Raw genomic sequence first — 23368 nt, forward strand, 5'->3', positions numbered from 1 at the left:
AGAACTCCAATAAATTGATTAAACATGATTTCCCCTTCACAAAACCATGTTGACCCTGCCTGATTACCTTGAATCCAGAGTCCGCTGCTTGTAATTCTTCATTGCAAATCCAAACACTGATCAGTGTTATCGATCTGCCCACTTAAAAATCAGGGAGTTCAATTTTTAATTCTTTAAAACCACAAAGCCTGGGTTATATACTATCCTCAAGACATGCCATATATAGAGAAGCTGCTGATTTTATGGTTAATGCACCCTCCAGCCTTCTAGTAATCTTATACCTCTTTTTCTATATCTATGTATTCACGAGAGAGCAAGAGAGAAAATGATGTTATTTATTAGAAAAGTTGATAGAATTGACCTGTAGGATTTTTTTTAAATGTCCAGAAAATATTTTAGCAAAAGTGTGGCAATTACATTTTTGGCATTTTAGTTAACTATTCAGAATTTTTGTGGGGGGAGCTGTGGACTTAAGCTTTATTGGATGTATTCTTGTACCACAAGCTCTTTCAGTGAAGGCAGGTTGCTTTGGTAGCCATGCAACTCCTCTAATTCAGTCACCTTTCGTTGGAGGTCTCTCATGTTCTTGCCCAGCTCATTCCCTAGAGTTATCTGAAACGTCAACAAAGGGATAAGGTACTTGTGGCAACTGTGGTTGTGCAAAATAAGTCCACCTTTCTCACAGAATTGGTAGGCATCCTTGATATTACCCAAATCTCTGCTGCACACACTGATAGCGCTGAGTGTAAGAACAAGACGCTCATAGTAACGCATACACAGTTTTTCCTGCAAGCTCAGTACATTCAGAAGACAATTCAAAGCCCTGACATACTGTCCACTTCGAAGGCAGTTGTATCCTTCTTGCACCTCTGGTAGGAAGAAGAACTCAATGAATTCATCTGATTCACGGATGTCTTTGATTGCGTGCAACTGTCGTAAGTAGTCCATGAAAGCCAATTTACGTTCAGTGATTTTCTCTTGCATGAAGTTCCTGCCCATGGTTTTCTTTGGGAATGTAATTTCTTCTATCTCTTCTTTAAAATCCTTCAGGATGTTTTTATGTAACTTTTCAAAGTCCGAGTATCGCCGTTCAACGTAAGCCTGGCTGCCGTCATAGGTGCCGGACTTTATCACCACCACTTTGTACAGCTGGGGAGGCAGGAAATACTGGTCAGAACAGTTTGAGCAGTTTCAACTCATGGCACATGTTTAATTCGAAAACAAAGTGATGCCGCAAAGACTCTTATGGCTCAGACAGTACCATTTTATTTTCTTTGCTAGCTTTAGCGCTGGCCTATTTGGAGTCGCACAAAGCAAAATTGTAATTCTGCACCATAACACCTTTTGAGAATTTCAGATCCCTTTTTACATAAATACAATTCAGAAGCGCTACCCCACAGAGGTTTGTGGGATTTCTGTTATTAATTAATGACTATGTTTTCCTCCTTAACTAATTTTAGTACAAAAATGGATGTGAATATAAAGCAGGGAGCAGAATTAGCAAGTGGAGGAAAATATCTCCCCAAAGGCACTATTCCAATCTGCAATATGAGCAAAGAGCAAACTAAGAAGTGGATTTTTTAACTAAAGTAGAAGCTTTCCCACACTTTCTTCTGACTAGCAGTTGTGGAATTAAGCATATGCACTGGTGTATGTAGAATTCACCGAGCGAGGAATAGAAGGCTCACAGGTATGTCAGAAAAATTTAGAATTAGAAATATCTAGAATTCAAATGTGAATGACAGTAGAGGTTGCAGAAATGGGACATGTCATAATATACACCAATATATCATGGTGCAGACACACACTGATGGACACACATAGGGACCAATCAACATGTACAAACACTGCAGCCAATCACCAGTTAGAATACACACACTATAAAGGCAGAGGGCACCACGGCAGAGGACATATTGGAATCGTCAGCTTGAAGTGGAACAAAACTCTTAAGAAGCAACAGCAGTGAATCAATAGGAACTGTTGGCATTTTAATGAAGGTCTATCAAAGTGTTATCAAATGGGTTGTAAAGATCATGTAAAAGTGCACACAATAATAATAATGTCTGGTTTGCTATTTGGAATCTACCCACAACATTGCAAAGCTTGTCATCCTGATATCATAACCTTGCGAGAAGGGAAAGGTAACATTTGTGGATTTCTCTGGTGGGAAAATGATGGATGGGATTCTCCGTTTCCCGCTGTTCACTTCCTCTTTTCTAATTGCAGAAAACACTTGGCATTGGTGAAGTGGCCAGCAGATGCCAATCAAAACAAGGTTGTTGATAAACATTACGGTTAAGATCAATAGAGGGTACTTCAGATGCATTCAAGCCTCAAGGGAAAGATAAATAAACAAATCTCCAGCTTGCTGTAATTAACCCATTACGCTATCAATCAAAGGCTAGTTCAGCACTGTGAAATTGAATGAAGACTGAGCATTTCAAAGGATCTCAGGGAATTTCAAGGCTTTTCAAGTGTTGTGGGCTTTCTGGGAAGGCTTGGACACTTCAAAAAGCAGCAATTTTAAATGCATATGGATGAGGGAGCAGACGTGAGGATAGGGAAAGACTGCCTGGCTTGCATCTTCAATGAACTGTCTGCTCTGCTCATCTGCTTTCAGGCAGAGCAATTCAGAGTGGGAAGGCCACTTCAATATTTAAATAGGTCAGACAAGAACAAAGAACAAAGAACAATAGAGCACAGGAACAGGCCCTTCGGCCCTCCAAACCTGTGGCGGTCATGATACGAACCTTTGCCAAAACCCTCAGCACTTCCTTGTGCCATATCCCTCTGTACCCATCCTATCCATGTACTTGTCAAGATGCCTTTTGAATGCCGTTAATGTATCTGCTTCCACCACCTCCCCTGGCAACGCGTTACAGGCACTCACCATCCTCTGGGTAAAATACCTGCCATGCACATCTCCTCTAAACTTTTCTCCACGGACCTTGAACCTATGCCCTCTGGTGACTGACTCCTCCACCCTGGGAAAGATTGCCTGCCCATCCACTCTATCCATGCCCCTCATAATCTTGTAGACCTCTACCTCCATCTTTCTAATGAAAACAATGCGAGTCTATTCAACCTCTCCACATAGCTAACACCCTCCAGACCAGGCAACATCCTGGTAAGCCTTCTCCAAAACTTCCACATCCTTCTGGTAGTGTGATGACCAGAATTGTGCGCAATATTCCAAGTGCGGCCTTACCAAGGTTCTATACAACTATAGCATGACTTGCCAGTTTTTATTCTCGATGCCCCATCTAATGAAGACAAGCATTCCGTATGCTTTCTCGACTACCTTGTCCACTTGTGTTGCCACCTTCAAAGATCTGTGGACCTGCACGCCCGGATCTCTCTGACTTTCTATATTCTATATTCCTAAGTATTTTGCCATTTATTGTGTATTTCCTGACCAAAATGGACTAGCTCACTTTTGTCAGGATTAAACTCCATTTGCCATTTCTCTGCCCAAGTCTCCAACTTATCTATATCCTGTTATATCCTCTGACAATCTATGTCCTGCTATATCCTCTGACAATCCTCAACACTAACTGCCACTCCACCAACCTTGGTGTCATCTGCGATGACATGACAAGAATGATGATTTTTGAACAGAAATCTGCCTGACAACGCCAAGAGTGATGTTCAGGTTGCGAGATAGGAAGGGGCAGTACAGACATGGGACCCTCTTCCCAGGGGAGGGTCCCAAGGTCAGCTCCTTACCCACAGCCCCAGCCCCCAGAACCTGTGGGGGACCCTTCCTCTGCATGCCAAGAGGTGCACCTTTTTGATTTGGAACTCCTTCCCCACTGCAGATAAATTGAAACCAGAGAATCTACTTAAGCTCCACCCATTTCCATGCTGACCAAGATCACAGAATGATTTTAAGCTAATTTAGCTGTTACTCCCAAAACAAAACAGAATATCTCTCTGGACTGCACCTGTAAGCAGTGCGAACATCATGGGTGGAATTTACCGACCAACCCCAGGTTAATGGAGGGATTGTTGGGTTATGGGTATACGGGTTACGTGGGTTTAAGTAGGGTGATCATTGTTCGGCACAACATCGAGGGCCGAAGGGCCTGTTCTGTGCTGTACTGTTCTATGTTCTATGTTCTAACCCTACGTGTGAGCGTGACTCAGCGATCCCACCTTTGTCATTGGGATTTCCCGGCGACTGCATCCTTCAGTGACGGGAAACCCGTGTGTCAGCGTGGGACCAGAATATCCTGCCGGCATGTGCAGCCAGTAAATCGCGCCTCATGTCTCTAGTTGACCAGCAAAGCAAGTTTTATGGTTCCATCTCTTCCATTCTGACTCTATTAAACAAACACATAGGCTGGAATTTTCCAGCGATTGGGATTCTTGTTTCTTGCCCACCGGTTTCCTGACAGCGTCAGGTGGCTTCAATGGGAAGTCCCATTGGCAAATAGTGGGAATAGAGAATCCCACTGCCAGCAAATGGTGTACCACTGAGAAACACGTGGCTGGGGGCCAGAGAATCCCACCCGTAACCTTCTGAATTGCCATGTTGTTTTTGATGTTCCAGCAATCTCTAACGCCCAACATTGTCTTACCTTCCTAACAATAATCTTCCCAGAGATAAACAAATATGAACACCAATTTTTAACAACTGCTAAAATTCATTGGAACTGTCAAAGCTGTCAAAGGATTTAACTCTGCTGGACTTTAAAATGAAAAAAACACGAGTGTTATTTAAGAAAAATCAATGCCTGATATTTCATCTGTTGACATCAGCCTGAGTGTTATCATTATAGGATTTGTGCTGCATGACTGATTATACAACCTAACATTATCATAGTGATTGTGCCTATTAAGTGAGCAGTTCCATTGATAGCTCCAAGTGTTTGTAGAATAGAGATGTCTGTTTTCACAAGGAATTATTATTTTGACAATGGAAGTGATTTTTGCATAGAACTGTAATCAATAGACATATCAATTTCTTTTATGTCAACATGGGGCAGCACGGTAGCATGGTGGTTAGCATAAATGCTTCACAGCTCCAGGGTCCCAGGTTCGATTCCCGGCTGGGTCACTGTCTGTGCGGAGTTCTGTGCTGTACTGTTCTATCTATCTAACCTGGCAGTGGCAGAGGGGCACGTGAACAATGGGCTAACATAGTTTTAACCCCCCCCCCCCCCACATCAGGGTGCAGCGCACCAGGCTAGGGTGTCACTGCCACAGTGTCAGTGCCATGGTGCCAGAGGGAAGTGCACCTTAGCCAATGCCAGATGCATGGAATGAAGGGGGGCTCTGAAGAGGGGACGGAGTGAGCTGAAGGGGTCTGGTAGATGGAGGGGCGCTAGGGGAGCTGTGGGGATTTTGTGGGGGCGTTGGGTCACCTCATGTGTGTGTGGTGTGGGTGGGGTGTGACCAGTTATTTCCGTGGTGGGAGGGGAGGAAAGATGTCCCTCCTTGATGAGGAGCTGGGATGCTCTCCTTGTCAGCAGGGCTGGTCAACCGTTGCATTGTGGTGGGGAGGGGCCTGTCTCTGGACACTGGGATTGGGGTGTCCATTCAAAATGGCAGCCCAACACCAGTAAGTGCAGGGAAACCAGCATGCTCGCCGCTATACATTATTTTACAGGGCATGGCTTTGTGAGTACCATCTTGGCGATGCTCCTGGCACAGTCCTAATTCTCTGCTGGCAGGAGCACTTCTCTGGAACAGAGAATCGTGTCCAATAATTCAGTGTGCAATAAAGCAACTTTTTCAGTGGAGTTTGCACATTCTCTCCATGTCTGCGTGGGTTTCACACCCACACTCCAAAGATGTGCAGGTCAGGTAGATTGGCCACGCTAAATTCCCCCTTAATTGGAAAAATAATAATAATTGGATACACTAAAAAAACATTTTTTTAAATAAATAAATAAATAAAAAGCAACTTTTCCTGAGCGATTTTTATTGTGATTAAACCCAGTGTGAATGTTTTAAACAAAAAAATATATATATATCTACCTTTTGGTAATCATGAGAACATTTGGTGTTTTGAAGAATAACTTTATAATCGAAAGGTCATAGCCCATAGTTGACTGGTGGAAAGTCAAGGGTTAAATCCTGCTGTAAATGTTTATTTTTAAACAGAAGTGCCAAATAAATATCTGTGGCAAGTTGAAAACTGAGCATGGAGATCCAGTGACACTGACATTGAGTAGATGAATTATTTTCATTTGCACTGTAGAATATGCCGGCATCAAATTGGGACATAAATTTGTATTTTGTCATAGCGTGGCCCCACTTAATAACATCTGTCAGCAACCAGTCTTCCATGACCAAATATGGACCATGAGTCAAAGAGCATCTATTGAGGCCATTATATGTATGTCCCCTTGAGTCCTCCAGCAGCAATATGTCAAATTTGAGGATTTTTATGCATCTAGCTTTCTAATGTCCTGGAAAATATCAGTTGTACATAAGTAGCCCTCCATGCACCTTCTGGAATTCATCCAGTTTCTTGTAATTCAAACCCGCTGGATTTAGATAGATAGACAGCATATCGTGGACTGGGTAAAATCAAAAGTCTGGTTGTCAAATCTCCACAGTTGTGCTATGATTTAACACTTGGGACAGGGGGCGACCATTTTCTAGTGCAGCACACATTTGACAGGCAGTGGTTGTGCTGCACCTGCCCGCTGGCTGTAATGAGAAGCCCAAACCATTTTCAAGGTAGGGCCTCATCTCAGAATTCTGGGTCAGTGTTTGCTGTCTGCACCTAATCTCTTCAAGTCAGCCCATTGACTTTGCTCTAAGTGCAGATTTTGACAGGTGAAGAGAACGCCCGAGTCATGGGAGTGTAATTCAAATCACCCTTCCCCTCACCAAGCACGCCATATTTACTACATCCTGTCTCAAACCACTCAGATACTGTATCGCAACGTGTTATTTTCTGAAAGAAATGCATTTCCCTTGTATCTGAATGAGCAAAGTTTTCTGGCAAAACAGATTTGCATCCTGAAAAGTATTGCCATCCAACTGTGAATGGCATAACTGGCATAAAAGACTGCCAAGACAAATCAACAGATTAAAAAACCTCTTGGAACAAACCTCAGAGTGAGTCACTGGAGTGAGACACCACTGGTCCCTTGGTAGGTCTCCAATGTTGAGCGAAATGTAAGGAACAGAAATAATTTAATATACTAGGGCCCTCCACAAAATTGATTAGCCGTCACAAATGACTGCTGCAGGAATAATTTGTATTAATGTTGTAAATCCAGGAATTACTGGATTGCCATTAAGTTCAGTTGGGGTTGGGTTGGGTGGGGGGGGGGGGGGGGGGGGGGGGGGCGGCAATGGTATGAATGAGCTTTTATTGTTGGTCTTGGCAAGGCTAATGATGGAAGGGTATAAATCATCCAACAATCTCATGGGGCCTTCACTATACAGGTGGACAGGGAGAATCAGGTTGGTAGTGGATCCCAAGAAACGGAATTTGTGGAATGTTTAAGAGATTTTCTTTGGAGCAGCTTGTGACAGAGCCAACTAGGGAACAGGGAATTCTGGATTTGGTGATGCGTAATGAGGCAGACCTGATCAGGGAACTTAAGGTGAAGGAACCCTTCGGGAGCAGTGACCACAATATGATAGAATTTACCCTGCAGTTTGAGAGGGAGAAGCTGCAATCAGATGTAACGGTATTACAATTAAATAAGGGTAACTACAAAGACATGAGGGAGGAGCTGGCCAGAGTTGATTGGAAAAGGAGCCTAGCAGGGAAGACAGTGGAACAGCAATGGCAGGAGTTTTTGGAGGTTATTTGGGAGGCACAACAGAAATTCTTCGCAAGGAGGAGGAAACATGCTAAGGGGGAGGACAAGGCATCCATGGCTGACGAGGGAAGTCAAGAACAGCATAAAAACTAAAGAAAAAGCATACAAAGTGGCAAGGATTGGTGGGAAGCCAGAAGATTGGGAAGCCTTTAAAAGTGAGCAGAGGACAGCTAAAAAAAACAATAAGGGGGTAGAAGATGAAATATGAGTGCAAGCTAGCTAGTAATATAAAGGAAGATAGGAAAAGTTTTGTTCAATATATAAAAAGTAAGAGAGAGGCAAAAATAGACATTGGTCCACTGGGAAATGTGGTTGGAGAAGTAATAATAGGAAACAAAGAAATGGCAGGTGAACTGAATAATTACTTTGCATCAGTCTTCACAGTGGAAGACACCAATGGGATGCCAGAGCCCCAGGAGAACTAGGGGGCAGAGGTGAGTGCAGTGACCATTACTAAAGAGAAGGTTCTAGGGATATTGAAAGGCCTTAAGGTGGATAAACATCAGGACTGGATGGACGACACCCCAGGGTTCTAAAAGATATATCTCAGGAGATTGTGGAGGCATTGGTGGTCATCTATCAGGAATCACTGGAGGCAGGAAGGGTCCCAGGGGACTGGAAAGTGGCTAATGTAACATTCCTTTTAAGAAGGGAGAGAGGCAGAAGACGGGAAATTATAGCCGGTTAACCTGACTTTGGTTATTGGTAAGACTTTAGGGTCCATTATTAAAGATGAGATCGTGGAGTACTTGAAAGTGCATGATAAAATAGGACTGAGTCAGTATGGCTTCGTCAATGGGAGGTCATGTCTGATAAATCTGTTAGAGTTCTTTGAGGAACTAAAAAGGAAGTTAAAGAAAGGAGAACCAGTGGACGTGATTTATTTAAATTTCCAGAAGGGCTTTGACAAGGTGCTGCATAGGAGACTATTAAATACATTAAGAGCCCATGGTGTTAAGGGTAAGATCCTGGCATGGATAGAGGATTGGCTGACTGGCAGAAGGCAGAGAATGGGGATAAAGGGTCTTTTTCAGGGTAACAGCTGGTGACTAGTGGTGTGCCTCAGTGGTTGGTGCTGGGATCACAACTTTTCACAATATCCAATAATGATCTGGTAAGCACTGAAGGCACTGTTTTTTAAAATAAACATTTTATTGAGGTCTGTATGGTTTTACAACAACAAAATAAACAATGTACATGAATTTATAAACATAGTGAAAAAGCTGTCTTCCTCCCTTACAGGTCCCACCTTTACTAACCCCCTACTCTAAACTAATCTAACCCCCAGCCCCTCCTCATCCCCCCTTCTGCTGACGGTTAATTCTCTGCGGAGAAGTCGACGAATGGCTGCCACCTCCGGGCGAACCCAAACATTGACCCTCTCAAGGTGAACTTGATTTTCTCCAAACAGAAAAAGCTAGCCATGTCCGATAGCCAGGTCTCCGCTGTCGGGGGCTTTGAGTCCCTCCAAGATAATAATATCCATCTCTGGGCTACCGGGAAAGCAAAGGCCAGAACGTTTGCCTCTTTCTCCTCCTGGATTCCCGGATCTTCTGACACTCCGAAAATCTTCACCTCTGGACTCGGTGCCACCCTTGTTTTTAACACCGTGGACATGACATCCACAAACCCCTGCCAGAATCCCCTCAGCTTTGGGCATGTCCAGAACATATGTACATGGTTCGCTGGCCCTCCCACACACCTTGCCACCTAACTTCTATCCCAAAGAACCTGCTCATCCGGGCCACTGTCATGTGAGCTCGGTGAACGGCCTTGAATTGTATCAGGCTGAGCCTGGCACATGTTGTGGATGCTTTGACTCTACTCAGCGCATCCGCCCATAGACCATCCTCTATCTCTCCTCCCAACTCCTCTTCCCACTTGTGCTTCAGCTCCTCAGTCTGCATCGCCTCTGACCCTATGAGTTCCTTGTAAATGTCAGAGACCCTCCCTTCTCCCACCCACACTCTAGAAACTACACTATCCTGTATCCTCATTGGTGGTAGGAGCGGGAAGGTTGAAACCCACCTCCGATAAGTCCCTCACTTGCAGGTACCTAAATTTGTTTCTCCTCACCAATCCAAATTTCTCCTCCAGCTGCCTCAGACTAGGAAAGCTCCCCTCTATAACCATAACTTCCATCCTCTCAATCCCTGCTCTCTGCCACCTCTGAAAACCTCCATCCATCCTTCCCGGGGCAAACCGGTGCTTATTACAGATCGGAGACCACAACGATGCACCCTCCACTCCCACGTGCCTCCTCCATTGCCCCTAGACCCTCGGGGCTGCCACCACTACGGAGCTGGTGGAGTACCGTGCCGGCGGGAACGACAGAGGCGCTGTTATCAATGCCCCCAAGCTGGTGCCCTTGCATGAGGCCGCCTCCAAACGCTCTCATACCGACCCTCCCCCCACCACCCATTTCCTGGTCATGGCTATTTTCGCCGCCCAATAGTAATTACTGAAGTTTGGCAGCGCCAGCCTCTCCTCCCCCCCTTTTTTACTCGCGAGGTCTTGCCCGCCCATACAAAGCCAGTGATTATCTTATTGACCTGTTTAAAAAAGGACTACAGAATAAAGATGGGGAGACACTGAAACACAAACAGGAATCTCAGGAGGACCGTCATTTTCACTATCTGCACCCTCCCAGCTGGTGACAACGGGAGTGCATCCCATCTCCGAAAATCGTCCTTCAGTTGGTCTATTCGTCAGGCCAGATTTAGCTTGTTCAGCCGTTCCCATTCCCTCGCCAACTGGATGCCTCCCCCTACCACTCTAAATGCAGTTCCCCCAGTCGCCTCTCCTGCCCCCTTGCCTGGACCGCAAACATATCACTTTTCCCCATATTTAGTTTATACCCTGAAAACTGGCTGCATTTCCCCAGAATCCTCATAATTTCTTCCATCCCCTCTAATGAATCCGATACATACAGGAGCAGGTCATCTGCGTAAAGCGAGACTCTGTGTTCCACTCCCCCCTGGACCAGCCCCTTCGAGCCCCTTGAGGCTCTCAGCACAATTGCCAGCGGCTCTATGGTTAACACGAACAACAGTGGGGAGATGGGGCGTCCCTGTCTCGTCTCCCAATGCAGCCTAAAATAGTCGGATGTTGAACTATTCGTCCGAACGCTCGCAACAGGAGCCTGATATATAACAACCTGACCCAGTCAATAAAGCCCCGCCCAAGTCCAAACCGTCCCAGCACCTCCCACAGATATTCTCAATCCACCCGATCAAAAGCCTTGTCTGTGTCCATTGCGACCACTACCTCCACCTCCCTACCTTCCTTCATGATCACATTTAACAATCTTCTTACATTGTAACCTGCTTTTTACATTGGCCACCAACTGCCTTCCCTTAACAAACCCCGTCTGGTCCTCCCCAATAACGTCCAGAGCACAATCCTCAACCCTAGAGGACAAGACTTTGGCCAGCAGTTTGGCGTCCACATTCAATAGGGATATCGGTCTATAGGACCCACACAGCTCCGGGTCCTTGTCTGCTTCAGGATCAATGAGATCGTGGCCAGTGACATCGTCGGAGGAAGCACCCCACGCTCCCTTGCCTCATTGAATGCCTTCATCAACAACGGCCCCAATATCCCAGAGAACTTTTTATAGAACTCCACTGGGTAACCGTCCGGCCCCGGGGCTTTACCCAACTGCATGGCCTTCAGACCCTCCGCTATCTCTTCTAATCGGATCGGGGGCCCCCGCCCTTCTACCAACCCCCCATCCACCTTCGGGAAATTTAGCACCCCTAAGAAGTGCCTTATCTCCTCCGGCCCCGCTGGGGGTTCCGACCCATACAACCTACTGTAAAACTCCTTGAATGCTTTATTCACTCCTGCTGAGTCTCCAACCAGGCTCCCGTCCCCATCCTTTACTTTCCCTATCTGCCTGGCTGCCTCCCTCTTTCTAAGCTGCTGTGCAAGCATTCTTCTGGCCTTCTCCCCATGTTCATAGATCCGCCCCCTCGCCTTCCTCAGCTGCTCTACCGCCCTCCTTGTAGTTAACAAGCCAAACTCCGCCTGTAGCCTCCATCGTTCCCTTAAAAACCCTGCCTCTAGGGTCTCCGCATACCTCCTGACGACCTGCAATATCTCCTTTATCAGTCGGTCCATCTCTGTTCTGTCTACCTTCTCCCTGTGGGCCCGTAGTGCTCCCCTCTAACCACTGCCTTCAATGACTCCCAGACCACCGCTGCCGAAACTTCACCCGTGTCGTTGACTTCCAGGTAGATCTGAATACATTTCCTCAGCCGCCCGCACACCTCTTCGTCAGCTAAAAGTCCCACGTCCAGCCTCCAATGCGGGCACTGGCTACTCTCCTTGCTAACCTTTTGGTCAACCCAGTGCGGGACATGATCTGAGATTGTGATCGCCGAATACCTCGTGACCACCACCCCCGTCAGTAGAGCCCTGTTCAAAATTTTAAAAAATCAATCTGGGAGTACACTTTATGCAGGTGTGAGTAGAAGGAAAACTCCTTCACCTTCGGCTGCCCAAATCTCCATGGGTCCACCCCCCCATCTGTTCCATGAACCCCTTTAGCTCCATTACCATTGCCTGTCTTTGAGCTCAACCAGTCTAAACCAGGGTCAATAATTGTGTTGAAGTCCCCTCCCATGACCAATTTCTGCGAATCTAGGTCAGGTATCTTCCCCAGCATCCTCTTTATAAATTCCATATCTTCCCAATTTGGCGCATACACATTTACTAGTACCACCTGCCCCCCCTCCAGTTTCGCACTGACCATAATGTACCGGCCTCCCACATCCGTAACTATTCTTACCGCCTCAAACACCACTCGCTTATTAATCAGGATCGCGACCCCTCTAGTTTTCGAGTCTAGCCCCGAGTGAAAAACCTGTCCGACGCATCCCTTCCTTAATCTGATCTGATCAGCTACTCTGAGGTGCGTCTCCTGTAGCATTACCACGTCCGCCTTCAGTCCGCTCAGACGCACGCATGCCCTCTTAACTGGCCCATTTAGTCCTCTTACATTCCAGGTGATCAGCCTAGTTGGGGGGACTCATCGCACGATCAGCCATCCCCTTTCTTGGGCCAGTCTCCAGCCCGCACCCCGCGCCTCCACTGGCCCGCCCCCAGGCAGCCTCCGCCCTCGCCCTCCTTTCCGTCCCTCAGCAACAGTCCCTCCCCCGTCAGCAGAACATCTTCCCAACTCAGTAACAGCACAATGTAACCGACCCCTTTGACAAGCACAACATCTGCTCACCCCTCACTGCGCTTCAGCGAGCTTGCCCACCCAGCTAGCTTGGTGACCCTGGCCCATGGCGCCAGACATTCTCCCCACCCTCCGCCCCACTCATACACACATACTCAAACGAAAAACCAGTCCCAACACAATTGCCCTAGAAAAAAAACCGATAAACAAAGAAAAGATCAAAGAAAAGATCCAGCATCTGACAAACACACCTCCATCCCCCATTAGTGCAAATGTAAACTTTAACTCACTCAGCTCTGCGACTGGCCCCAAATCAATACAGAAGGCATTACAAATAACGTCCGATATAACAAAAATCTTTTTTAACATGTGGAATCTCGCCACTATTGCCCTCGGGGGGTCTCCACTTGCGGCTTCTTCACGAGCACTGTGAGTCCTGTCCACCTCCAAGGGTCGGGTGAACGTCCCATCCCCCAGCAACTTCTCGAACATGCACTCTATGTATGCCCCAGCGTCCGCTACTTCGGACCCCTCCAGGAGACCGACGATTCTCAGGTTCTGCCGTCAGGATCTATTCTCTAGGTCCTCCACCTTCTCCAGGAGCCTTTTCTGCTGGTCTCTCAGCATCCCCACCTCCAACTCCACCGTAGTTTGATGTTCCTCCTGCTCAGCCAGCGCTTTCTCTCATTTCTGGATCGCCCGATCTTGGGCATCCAATCTGAGCTCCAGCCACACTATTGATTCTTTAATCAGGTCCAAGCAGTCCTGCTTCTGCTTGGCGAAGCCCTCCTGGATAAATTGCATCAGCTACTCCATTGACCGCTGTGTCAACAAGCCAGGACTCTGGTCATCTGCCATGCTTTCTCCGTCTGCAACTTCAGCCCAAGCCTTCTCTGTTCATCTGTTTCTTCCTTTGTGAGCACTTCTAGACCGCCTCTCCATACACAGATGTAGGAATCCACTCCACAATTGCCTCCACCATCAATTTACCGAATCAAGTCTGACAAAAAATCGGGGAAAAGGTCCAAAGGTCCAACCTGAGTGGGAGCAACCAAATGTGCGACCTACTCCTTCATAGCCGCCACCGGAAACCTGAAGGCACTGTTGCTAAGTTTGCACATGACACAAAGATCTGTAGAGGGGTAGGTAGTATTGAGGAAGCAAGGGGGCTGCAGAAGGATTTGGACTGGTGAGGAGAGTGGGCAAAGAGGTGGCAGATGGAATACAATATGGTAAAATGTGAGGTTATGCACTTTGGAAGGAGAAATTGAGTCATAGACTATTGTCTAATGGGGAGATGCTTAGGAAATCAGAAGCACAAAGGGACTTGGGAGTCCTTGTTCACGATTCTCTTAAGGTTAATGTGCAGGTTCAGTTGGCAATTAGGAAGGCAAATGCAATGTTAGCATTCATGTTGAGAGGGCTAGAATACAAGACCTGGGAGGTACTTCTGAGGCTGTATAAGGCTCTGGTCAGCCCCCATTTGGAGTATTGTGAGCAGTTTGGGGTCCTGTATCTAAGGAAGAATGTGCTGGCCTTGGAAAGAGTTCAGAGGAGGTTCACAAGAATGATCCCTGGAATGGAGAGCTTGTCGTATGAGGAACAGTTGAAAACTCTGGATCTGTATTTGTGGAGTTTAGAAGAATGAGGGGTGGGGATTTTATTGAAACTTACAGGATACTGCGAGGCCTGGATAGAGTGGATGTGGAAAGAATGTTTCCACTTGTAAGAAAAACTAGAAGCAAAGGTCACAATCTCAGACCAAAGGGACGATCCTTTAAAACAGAGATAAGGAGGAATTTCTTCAGCCAGAGGGTGGTGAATCTGTGGAAATCTTTGCCACAGAAGGCAGTGGAGGCCAAATCACTGAGCATCTTTAAGACAGAGATAGATAGGTTCTTGATTAATACAGTAAGGGGATCAGGGGTTATGGGGAGAAGGCAAGATAATGGGGATGAGAATAGTATCAGCCATGATTGATTGGCAGAGTAGGCTCACTGGGCCGAGTGGCCTAATTATGCCTCTATGTCTTATTGTCTTATCTCGGAACTTATCACCTATCACTTTTCCTCTGCTGATTGCTGGATTTTTAACTAATTAGGAAAGCTGAGTGCTGTTAACGCATCATTTGAATGGTGCAACCTCCCAACTATTTTTAGCCTACTTTGTCAGCTAATGCACAAAATGAGTTCATTCAACCTCAGCAGACAAACATAATAACCAAAGAATATCAGCACACAATGTGGCTAAAATTCTGATGAACCGCAATAAGACAGAACCATAACGGGCAGAATTGAATGGAAAACCTTCTAAGTTAATTTGTGACGGGATTTTCAGCGATTTTCCAGCCGACTCTGCTGCCAAGTTCCCCACCGTGATCCAATAACAATGGGGGCGGGATTCTCCAGCCGCACGCGCTCAGCGCTCGGAAATTTCCGCCCAACGTCAATGGACCTTCACGTGGTCACTGCCCCGCCCGTGGCGATCTTGTTGTGGGCGGGGTGGAAGAATCCAGCCCTTTGTCACTTTATTAGGCCCTGGGGAGTTTCTCACCGGTTTAGCCCACACAGAATTTTCTTCAGCATTGAGAGCTGAACTTAGATATCAGGCTGCCATTCTGAAAGGTGCCAAGATATGTAAATGACTTTGTGGGTCCCCCACACCCCACACCCACAGGCAATGTCACCCCCCATACACATGGACAGTACCAACACCCCCCCCCCCCCAAGTGAGGACACACTGCTGATGGGACCCTGGGGTTCTCTCCTCTTCAGGCCACTCAAGCCCCCTTACAGGCACCTCCTTCCAGGATCACCACCTGTCACCCCCAACCTCACAGTGGCCCCTACGTACCTGCCATGCACCCACCCCATCCTTCAAAACCCCCTCCACTCTCCTTTCATGAGCATGGCCCCTCTCAGCCCCTGAACCTTGGTAGTGCCTCTTTGGCACCTGGGCACCCTTGCACTGCCATCCTTGCACTGCTCATGCCAGGTTGGGCATGCCACCTGGGTACCTTGGCAGTGCCAGGGTGGCAGCACCAAGGTGCCGACTGGGCTGTGCCAAGGTGCCCACGTTTCAGGGGGAGGGACAGGGAGGTATCCTGCACTGACTCTACCACGCAGAGTCTCCGATGCCCAAGGAGACACCCTGGGTGCAATGCAATGTGGACAATGCTGGACAGCGAACAGCTGCAGCCTCGCTGGAGAGGCCGGTTGATCCCAGCAATCAGCAAAGGAAAAGTGATAGGTGATGAGTTCTGAGATAAGACAATAAGACATAGGAGCAGAATTAGGCCACTCGGCCCATCGAGTCTGCTCCGCCATTCAATCATGGCTGATATTTTTCTCATTCCCATTCTCCTGCCATCTCCCCATACCCCCTGATCCTCTTGTTGATCAAAAACCTAAACCGCCCCTTTTGGACGTGATTCTGACTCCGACGCCTCGCGGGACATGGCTAGATCCTGCGAGACGTGAAGGCTGCTGGGAAACCGGCGGGAGGCCACCCAGGCATCCACCGACTGCACTGCCCTCGAGCAACCAACATCATACTTATTTTTTTTAAATTCTCTTTATATATTGTTCACAGTAGATCTTAATTGTTTGAACAAAAAATGCATTTGGCTCAGGTGAGTGCAGGTCGGATGAAGCAATCATTTTCCTTTATGTTAAAAATGAAATTAGCGGGACCAGCGCCCGCTGTGGCGGCTGGATGTGGGGCTGTTAGCGGACGACGAGGTGTGTAAAAGGGTCCGGAAGAGCATTGAGAGCTATCTGGACTTGAATGACACGGGTGAGGTGCAGGTGGGGATGGTCTGGGAGGCCCTGAAGGCAGTGATCAGGGGAGAGCTGATCTCCATAAGGGCACACAGAGAAAGAAAGGAGAGGCAGGAGAGGGAGAGGCTGGTGGGGGAGCTATTGGAAGTGGATAGGAGATATGCGGAGGCACCAGAGGAGGGGCTGCTGGGAGAACGGCGCAGCCTGCAGGTCAAGTTCGACCTGCTGACCACCAGGAAGGCAGAGACGCAGTGGAGAAGGGCGCAGGGCGCGGTCTATGAGTATGGGGAAAAGGCGAGCAGGATGCTGGCACACCAGCTTCGCAAACGAGATGCGGCTAGGGAGATTGGGGGAGTGAAGGAGAGGGGCGGGAAGGTAGTGCAGAAGGGGCAAGAAGTGAACGGGGTCTTCAGGGATTTTTACAAGGAGTTGTATCGGTCTGAGCCGCCGACGAGGAGAGGGGGAATGGAGGACTTCCTAAACAAATTGAGGTTCCCAAGGGTCCAGGAGGGGCTGGTAGAAGGGCTGGGGGCGCCAATAGGGCTAGAGGAGCTAGTCAAGGGAATAGGTCAGATGCAAGCGGGGAAGGCGCCGGGGCCAGATGGGTTCCCGGTGGAATTCTATAAGAAAAATGTGGACTTGGTGGGACCGGTACTGGTACGAGCCTTTAATGAGGCGCGAGAGGGGGGGGTTCTGCCCCCGACAATGTCGCAGGCTCTGATCTCCCTGATATTGAAGCGGGATAAAGACCCCGTGCAGTGCGGGTCCTACAGGCCTATCTCACTTCTGAACGTGGATGCCAAGTTGCTGGCAAAGATCCTGGCAGCTAGAATAGAGGATTGTGTGCCAGGGGTAATCCATGAGGACCAGACGGGGTTCGTGAAGGGGCGGCAGCTCAACACGAACGTGCGGAGATTGCTGAATGTAATTATGATGCCGGCAGTGGAGGGGGAGGCTGAGATAGTGGTAGCGCTGGACGCGGAGAAGGCATTCGATAGGGTGGAGTGGGAGTACCTGTGGGAGACGTTGGAACGGTTTGGGTTTGGGGAAGGGTTTATTAAGTGGGTGAAGTTGCTCTACTCGGCCCCGACGGCGAGTGTAGTGACAAACGGGAGGAGGTCGGAGTATTTTGGGCTCCACCGAGGGACCAGGCAGGGATGTCCCCTATCCCCCTTACTTTTCGCACTGGCGATTGAACCGTTGGCGATGGCACTGAGGGGTTCAGGGGGGTGGAGAGGACTGACTAGGGGAGGGGAGGAACATCGGGTATCGCTGTATGCAGATGATCTACTGCTGTACGTGGCAGACCCAGAAGGGGGAATGCCGGAGATAATGGAACTATTAGCAGAGTTTGGGGACTTTTCGGGGTACAAACTAAATTTGGGCAAAAGTGAGGTTTTTGTGATACACCCGGGGGGCCAGGGAGAGGGAATTGGGGGACTCCCCTTCAAGCGAGCAGGAAAGAGCTTTAGGTACTTAGGGGTGCAGGTGGCAAGGAACTGGGGGACCCTCCACAAGTTGAACTTTTCCAGGCTGGTGGAACAGATGGAGGAGGAATTTAAGAGGTGGGACATGGTACCGCTGTCGCTGGCGGGGAGGGTGCAGTCAATCAAAATGACGGTCCTCCCAAGGTTCTTGTTTTTATTTCAGTGCTTGCCTATCTTCCTCCCTAGGGCCTTCTTCAAAAAGGTGACGAGTAGCATCATGAGCTACGTGTGGGCGCGCGGCACCCCAAGGGTGAGGAGGGTCTTTTTGGAGCGGAGTAGGGGCAGTGGAGGGCTGGCACTACCCAATCTCTCGGGGTATTACTGGGCGGCAAATGTGTCGATGGTGCGCAAGTGGATGATGGAAGGGGAGGGGGCAGCTTGGAAACGAATGGAGAGGGCGTCCTGTGGCAACACAAGCCTGGGGGCCCTAGTAACGGCACCATGGCCGCTCCCCCCCACGAGGTACACCACGAGCCCGGTGGTGGCGGCCACCCTCAAGATATGGGGGCAGTGGAGGCGACACAGGGGGGAAAAGGGAGGTCTGTTGGCGGCGCCAATAAGAGGGAACCATAGATTCATCCCGGGGAACATCGACGGGGGATTTCAGAGCTGGTACAGGGTGGGCATACGGCAGCTGAAGGACCTGTTTATAGAGGGGAGATTTGCGAGCCTGGGAGGGCTGGAGGAGAAGTTTGAGCTCCCCCCGGGAAACATGTTCAGATATTTACAAGTGAAGGCATTTGCTAGGCGGCAGGTGGAGGGGTTCCCCCTGCTCCCCAGTAAGGGGGCGAGTGATAGGGTGCTCTCGGGGGTCTGGGTCGGAGGGGGGAGGATATCGGACATCTACAAGATAATGCAGGAGGCGGAGGAAGCATCGGGGGAGGAGCTGAAAGCCAAGTGGGAAGGGGAGCTGGGAGAGCAGATAGAAGACGGGACGTGGGCGGATGCACTGGAGAAGGTCAATTCTTCCTCCTCGTGTGCGAGGCTGAGCCTCATTCAATTTAAGGTGCTGCATAGAGCTCACATGACGGGGACAAAGATGAGCCGGTTCTTTGGGGGTGAGGACAGGTGTGTCAGATGTCGGGGAAGCCCAGCGAACCATGTGCATATGTTCTGGGCATGTCCGGTGCTGGAAGGGTTCTGGAAGGGGGTGGCAAGGACGGTGTCGAAGGTGGTGGGGTCCAGGGTCAAACCAGGATGGGGGCTTGCGATCTTTGGGGTCGGGGTAGAACCGGGGGTACAGGAGGCTAGGGAGGCCGGAATACTGGCCTTTGCGTCCCTAGTGGCTCGACGAAGGATATTAATTCAATGGAAGGACGCGAGGCCTCCAAGCGTTGAAACTTGGATTAACGATATGGCTAGCTATATTCAGCTAGAAAGGATCAAATTTGCCCTGAGAGGGTCGGTACAGGGATTCTCCAGGCGGTGGCAACCTTTCCTTGACTTTTTAGATCAGAGATAGGCGTTCAGGGTCGTGGCAGCAGCAACCCGGGGGGGGGGGAGGGGGAGGGGGGAGGGGAGGGGAGGGGGGGGAGGGGCAGCAATAGTCGTGGGGGGACATGCACGACTGTAACGCGGGCAAGTCTGCTCGCTGCTCATGTCTGAAACTGTAGGCTGCCTTGCTTGTTAAGTTGTTGCTTGGGGGGGGGGGGAGGACTGGTGCGCGCGAAAGGGCGGGCGAGGGAGGGATATTTGCCTAGAGGGATTGTGTTGTAAATAATTTAAAAATTAGTAGGGGTAAATGTCTGTATGGAAAAACTCTTTCAATAAAAATTATTTAAAAAAAAAAAAATGAAATTAGTGCAACATGTCTTCTCACTTATCCACACATTGTACTGAGCCAGTGACCAGACCTGGGGTATGTTTACAGTTTTTGCTCAATATTTGCTTCAACAAGTACAGAAATTCCACTAGAATGGAAATACAGAACTCTGTATCAACCCCTGGAAATAAATTACTGAAGATCTACAGAGTGCACAAACAAAGCCATTTCTTAGGCTTTAAAGAAAAGAAACAACATTCCTCATCGTTACAGTACATTATGGGCACGATTCTCCCAAAAGATTTCTAAGTGTGGCAGCGAGCGGGACCTGTTGCGAGCTTCCCAAGGATGACCCGGCGAAGCCAGCAATGCAAGACAATGTTAATTGGTCCACTTAATGAGGTCCCACAGGCTTCACACCACAAATGAAGGCTCGCCAGCCAATTTACCAGGACCGTAAACACGGTCGAGCAGCACTTAAACAGCACTTGCACAAACAAACCCACTCAGCTCGCAGCCATGGCGTTGAGGTGACCAGCCTGACACAGACCTGGGGAAACTCCTAGATGCGGTCGAGGCCAGGAGGGATGTTCCCCACAAGGGTCGCGGAGGGTGAGCCACAGGGCAGCCGGTGCCGCCTGGGATGAAGTTGCGGTGGCCGTCAGCTCTGGGAGTGTGACCAGGAGGACTGGCCTCCAGTAGAGCAAGAAGGTCAACGATCAACACCGGGCCGCACGCGTGAGTTGACAACTCCCCACCCCTCCCGAAACCTTCACACCCCCATGCGAACAGTCCCCCCCAACCCTCCCTTCCTCCCTTCATCCCCTCCCCTCACCCTCCTCCCTTCATCCCCTTCATCCTCCCCTCACACACCTCCCCTCACATCCCCTCCCTGCACCCCACAACCCTTCTTTCACATCCCCCCTTCCCCGCTCTGAACCACCCATGCCGCTAACAAAGCCCTCTTTGTGTCTCTGGGGCAGAAACTCTCCTACAATCATCAGGAGAGGGCTCGGACTGACTTCGGGGTGTCGCAGTTAAGAATCCGCACTACCTTCAAGGAACAGGCCCTGGAGGTTACCGGGGTGGCCGAGGACAGAGCGGTCACCAACGCGGAGGTCGGCGCATGCCACAGAGGTGAGAATCCACCCCTCCCACACTCCTCGGGATCTGTCAAACGTGATTTGTTATTGCCATACAAGCTGACCCATCCCTCCCACTAACCACGTGCCCATTCTCCTGCAGGACCTCCAGCCAATGACGCTGGCCCAGCCGGGGATGTCTCTCTCCCCCCCCCCCCCCCCCCCTCCTCCACGGCTTCCAGGAGAACACCTCGGAGGAGAGCTCTGAGGATGCAACCATCGATGCGTCACAACTGTCATCCCCACCCTCCACCATCGCAGATACACACAACTCGGTGGGCAATGTTAGTGATCAGGCTTCTGGGCACATGCTGGTGAGCACCACACTGCTGATGCACATCAGCTGGAGGCAGGAACGCCCAGGCGAGATAGCAGTCGGATGTCTGCTGGATCCCAGGCCCCAGCTGGGTCCCAGTCAGATGCTGAGCCTCTGGAACAGGTTTACCCGGAGCTGATGCAAACTTTAGGGTTCAGCCAGGATATTCAGAGGGAGATCTCAGCGACACTCCAGGAAGTCCATAGCATATATGGAAGAGTCCCAGAGGCAATACGTGGCGCTGAAGCCAACAATGCACGACGTCAGCACCATTAGTGAAGGTGTCCAAGGCATTGCGCAGTCGGTGACGGGCATGGCTGAGGACCTCGGCAGAATGTCTGATTCGCTGGGGGCATGACCTAGTACCAGGCTGTGGTAGTATGACTAGGGGTATTACGGTACCTTGGAAGTGAGCTGCTATTGGTGCAGAGGACCTGCTGCCCATTGGCCCACGTAAGTCATGTGCCTCTCAGCCGGTTGGCTGAGAGGTAGGTAGCTCCGCCTACAAGGCGGGATATAAGAACCCGTACTTCCCGGCAGTCGGCCTTTCTTCTGTACGTCTGCTGCCGGGCACACATCTTGTGCATTAAAGCCTATCGTTTGGATCTCATCTTCGTCTCGTGTCCAATTGATGGTGCATCAATTTAATGCACAAGTTTTAAAGGATGGAACTTCGTATCAAGCCAGAGTGCCTTCGACTCAGCCCACACACAGCAAATGCAACAGCAGCATTTAAACACTGGCTGGCTTGTTTCAATAGTTACTTGAGCACAGCCGAAAACACCCCAACGAGGGAACAAAAACTGCACATCCTCCACTCGTGCATTGGCACCGCCGTGTACACGCTCATAGAGGACACAGCAGACTATGACGCAGCCATGGACTTGCTTAAGGGACATTTCATCCGGCCGGTGAACCAAATCTACGCTCGGCACTTACTGGCCACGAAACAGCAATTTCCTGGTGAGTCTTTAGACGAACTCTACTGGGCCCTCCTTGTTCTGGGGAGAAACTGCACCTGCCCACAGGTTTCTGCGGCTGAGCACACTGAACATTTAATCAGAGACGCTTTCGTTGCGGGTTTGCAATCTTCCCAGATCCACAAGAGACTCTTAGAGAAATAAACTTTTAGCCTCGCCGAAGCACGGGCCCTCGCCTCCTCCCTAGATGTCGCTAATCGCAACGCCCGCGCGTACGCTCCCGACCGCGTGGCGGACCCTGGGCAGCATAGAACGCAACCCCCCTCACCTCCACAGACTCAGACCCTCCTCAGGCCTGCGCCTCAGGGCACCCCGATAAACCCACGGGGCTCCGCTGCTACTTTTGCGGCCAGGCCAAGCACCCCCGCCAGCGCTGCTCGGCCCGCACCGCAACCTGTAAAGGCTGTGGCAATAAGGGCCACTTTGACCTCAGCAGAATGTCTGATTCGCTGGGGGCATGACCCAGTACCGGGCTGACCATGATGAGGCGCTGAGGGACATGTCCCGGTCTCAGATGAGAATGGCCGAGGTGCTGTGGAGCTTGTCCCAATGCAGGTGGGCATTCCCGAGGCGCTTCACAGCATGGCCCAATCACTGAGGAGCATCACTGAGGGTGTCAACATCATGGTGCAGACATTGGGGAGCCGCCAGGAGCACCCCGGGCTCAATCCAGCTGCCCCTCATTTCTGGTGAACCCCAGGGCCCTATGGGCACCAACTGGGAGAAGGGGGCACTGGGCGACAGTAGTCACCAGCTCCCCTGAGTTCCACCCCTCTGACTAAGCCGCGTATCGCTGTCAGCACCTGGAACAGTGAGGCACGGCGCTGGGGCCCCCGGGCCCAGGAGTCTCCAGAGGACACTCGCCAGGGGCATTGAAAGCCACGGGACATGGTAAGCAGCTGGCTGCCTCCACCTCTGATGTAGCAG

At 49.7% G+C, this 23368-nt stretch overlaps 1 protein-coding gene across 2 annotated transcripts in view; it reads right to left on the reverse strand.

Moving 5' to 3' along the window:
- Window positions 1-321: 321 nt before the first annotated feature.
- Window positions 322-23368, reverse strand: part of snx20 (sorting nexin 20) — a 45141-nt gene continuing 22094 nt past the window's right edge. For both annotated transcript variants that reach the window (XM_038806694.1, XM_038806695.1), the window contains exon 4: window positions 322-1149. In XM_038806694.1, coding sequence (XP_038662622.1) covers window positions 478-1149 — 672 coding nt within the window. In that variant the 3' untranslated portion in view covers window positions 322-477. The remainder of the gene's footprint in view (window positions 1150-23368) is intronic.

This window comes from Scyliorhinus canicula, chromosome 9 (genome assembly GCF_902713615.1).
Source record: "Scyliorhinus canicula chromosome 9, sScyCan1.1, whole genome shotgun sequence".
Classification (NCBI taxonomy): domain Eukaryota; kingdom Metazoa; phylum Chordata; class Chondrichthyes; order Carcharhiniformes; family Scyliorhinidae; genus Scyliorhinus; species Scyliorhinus canicula.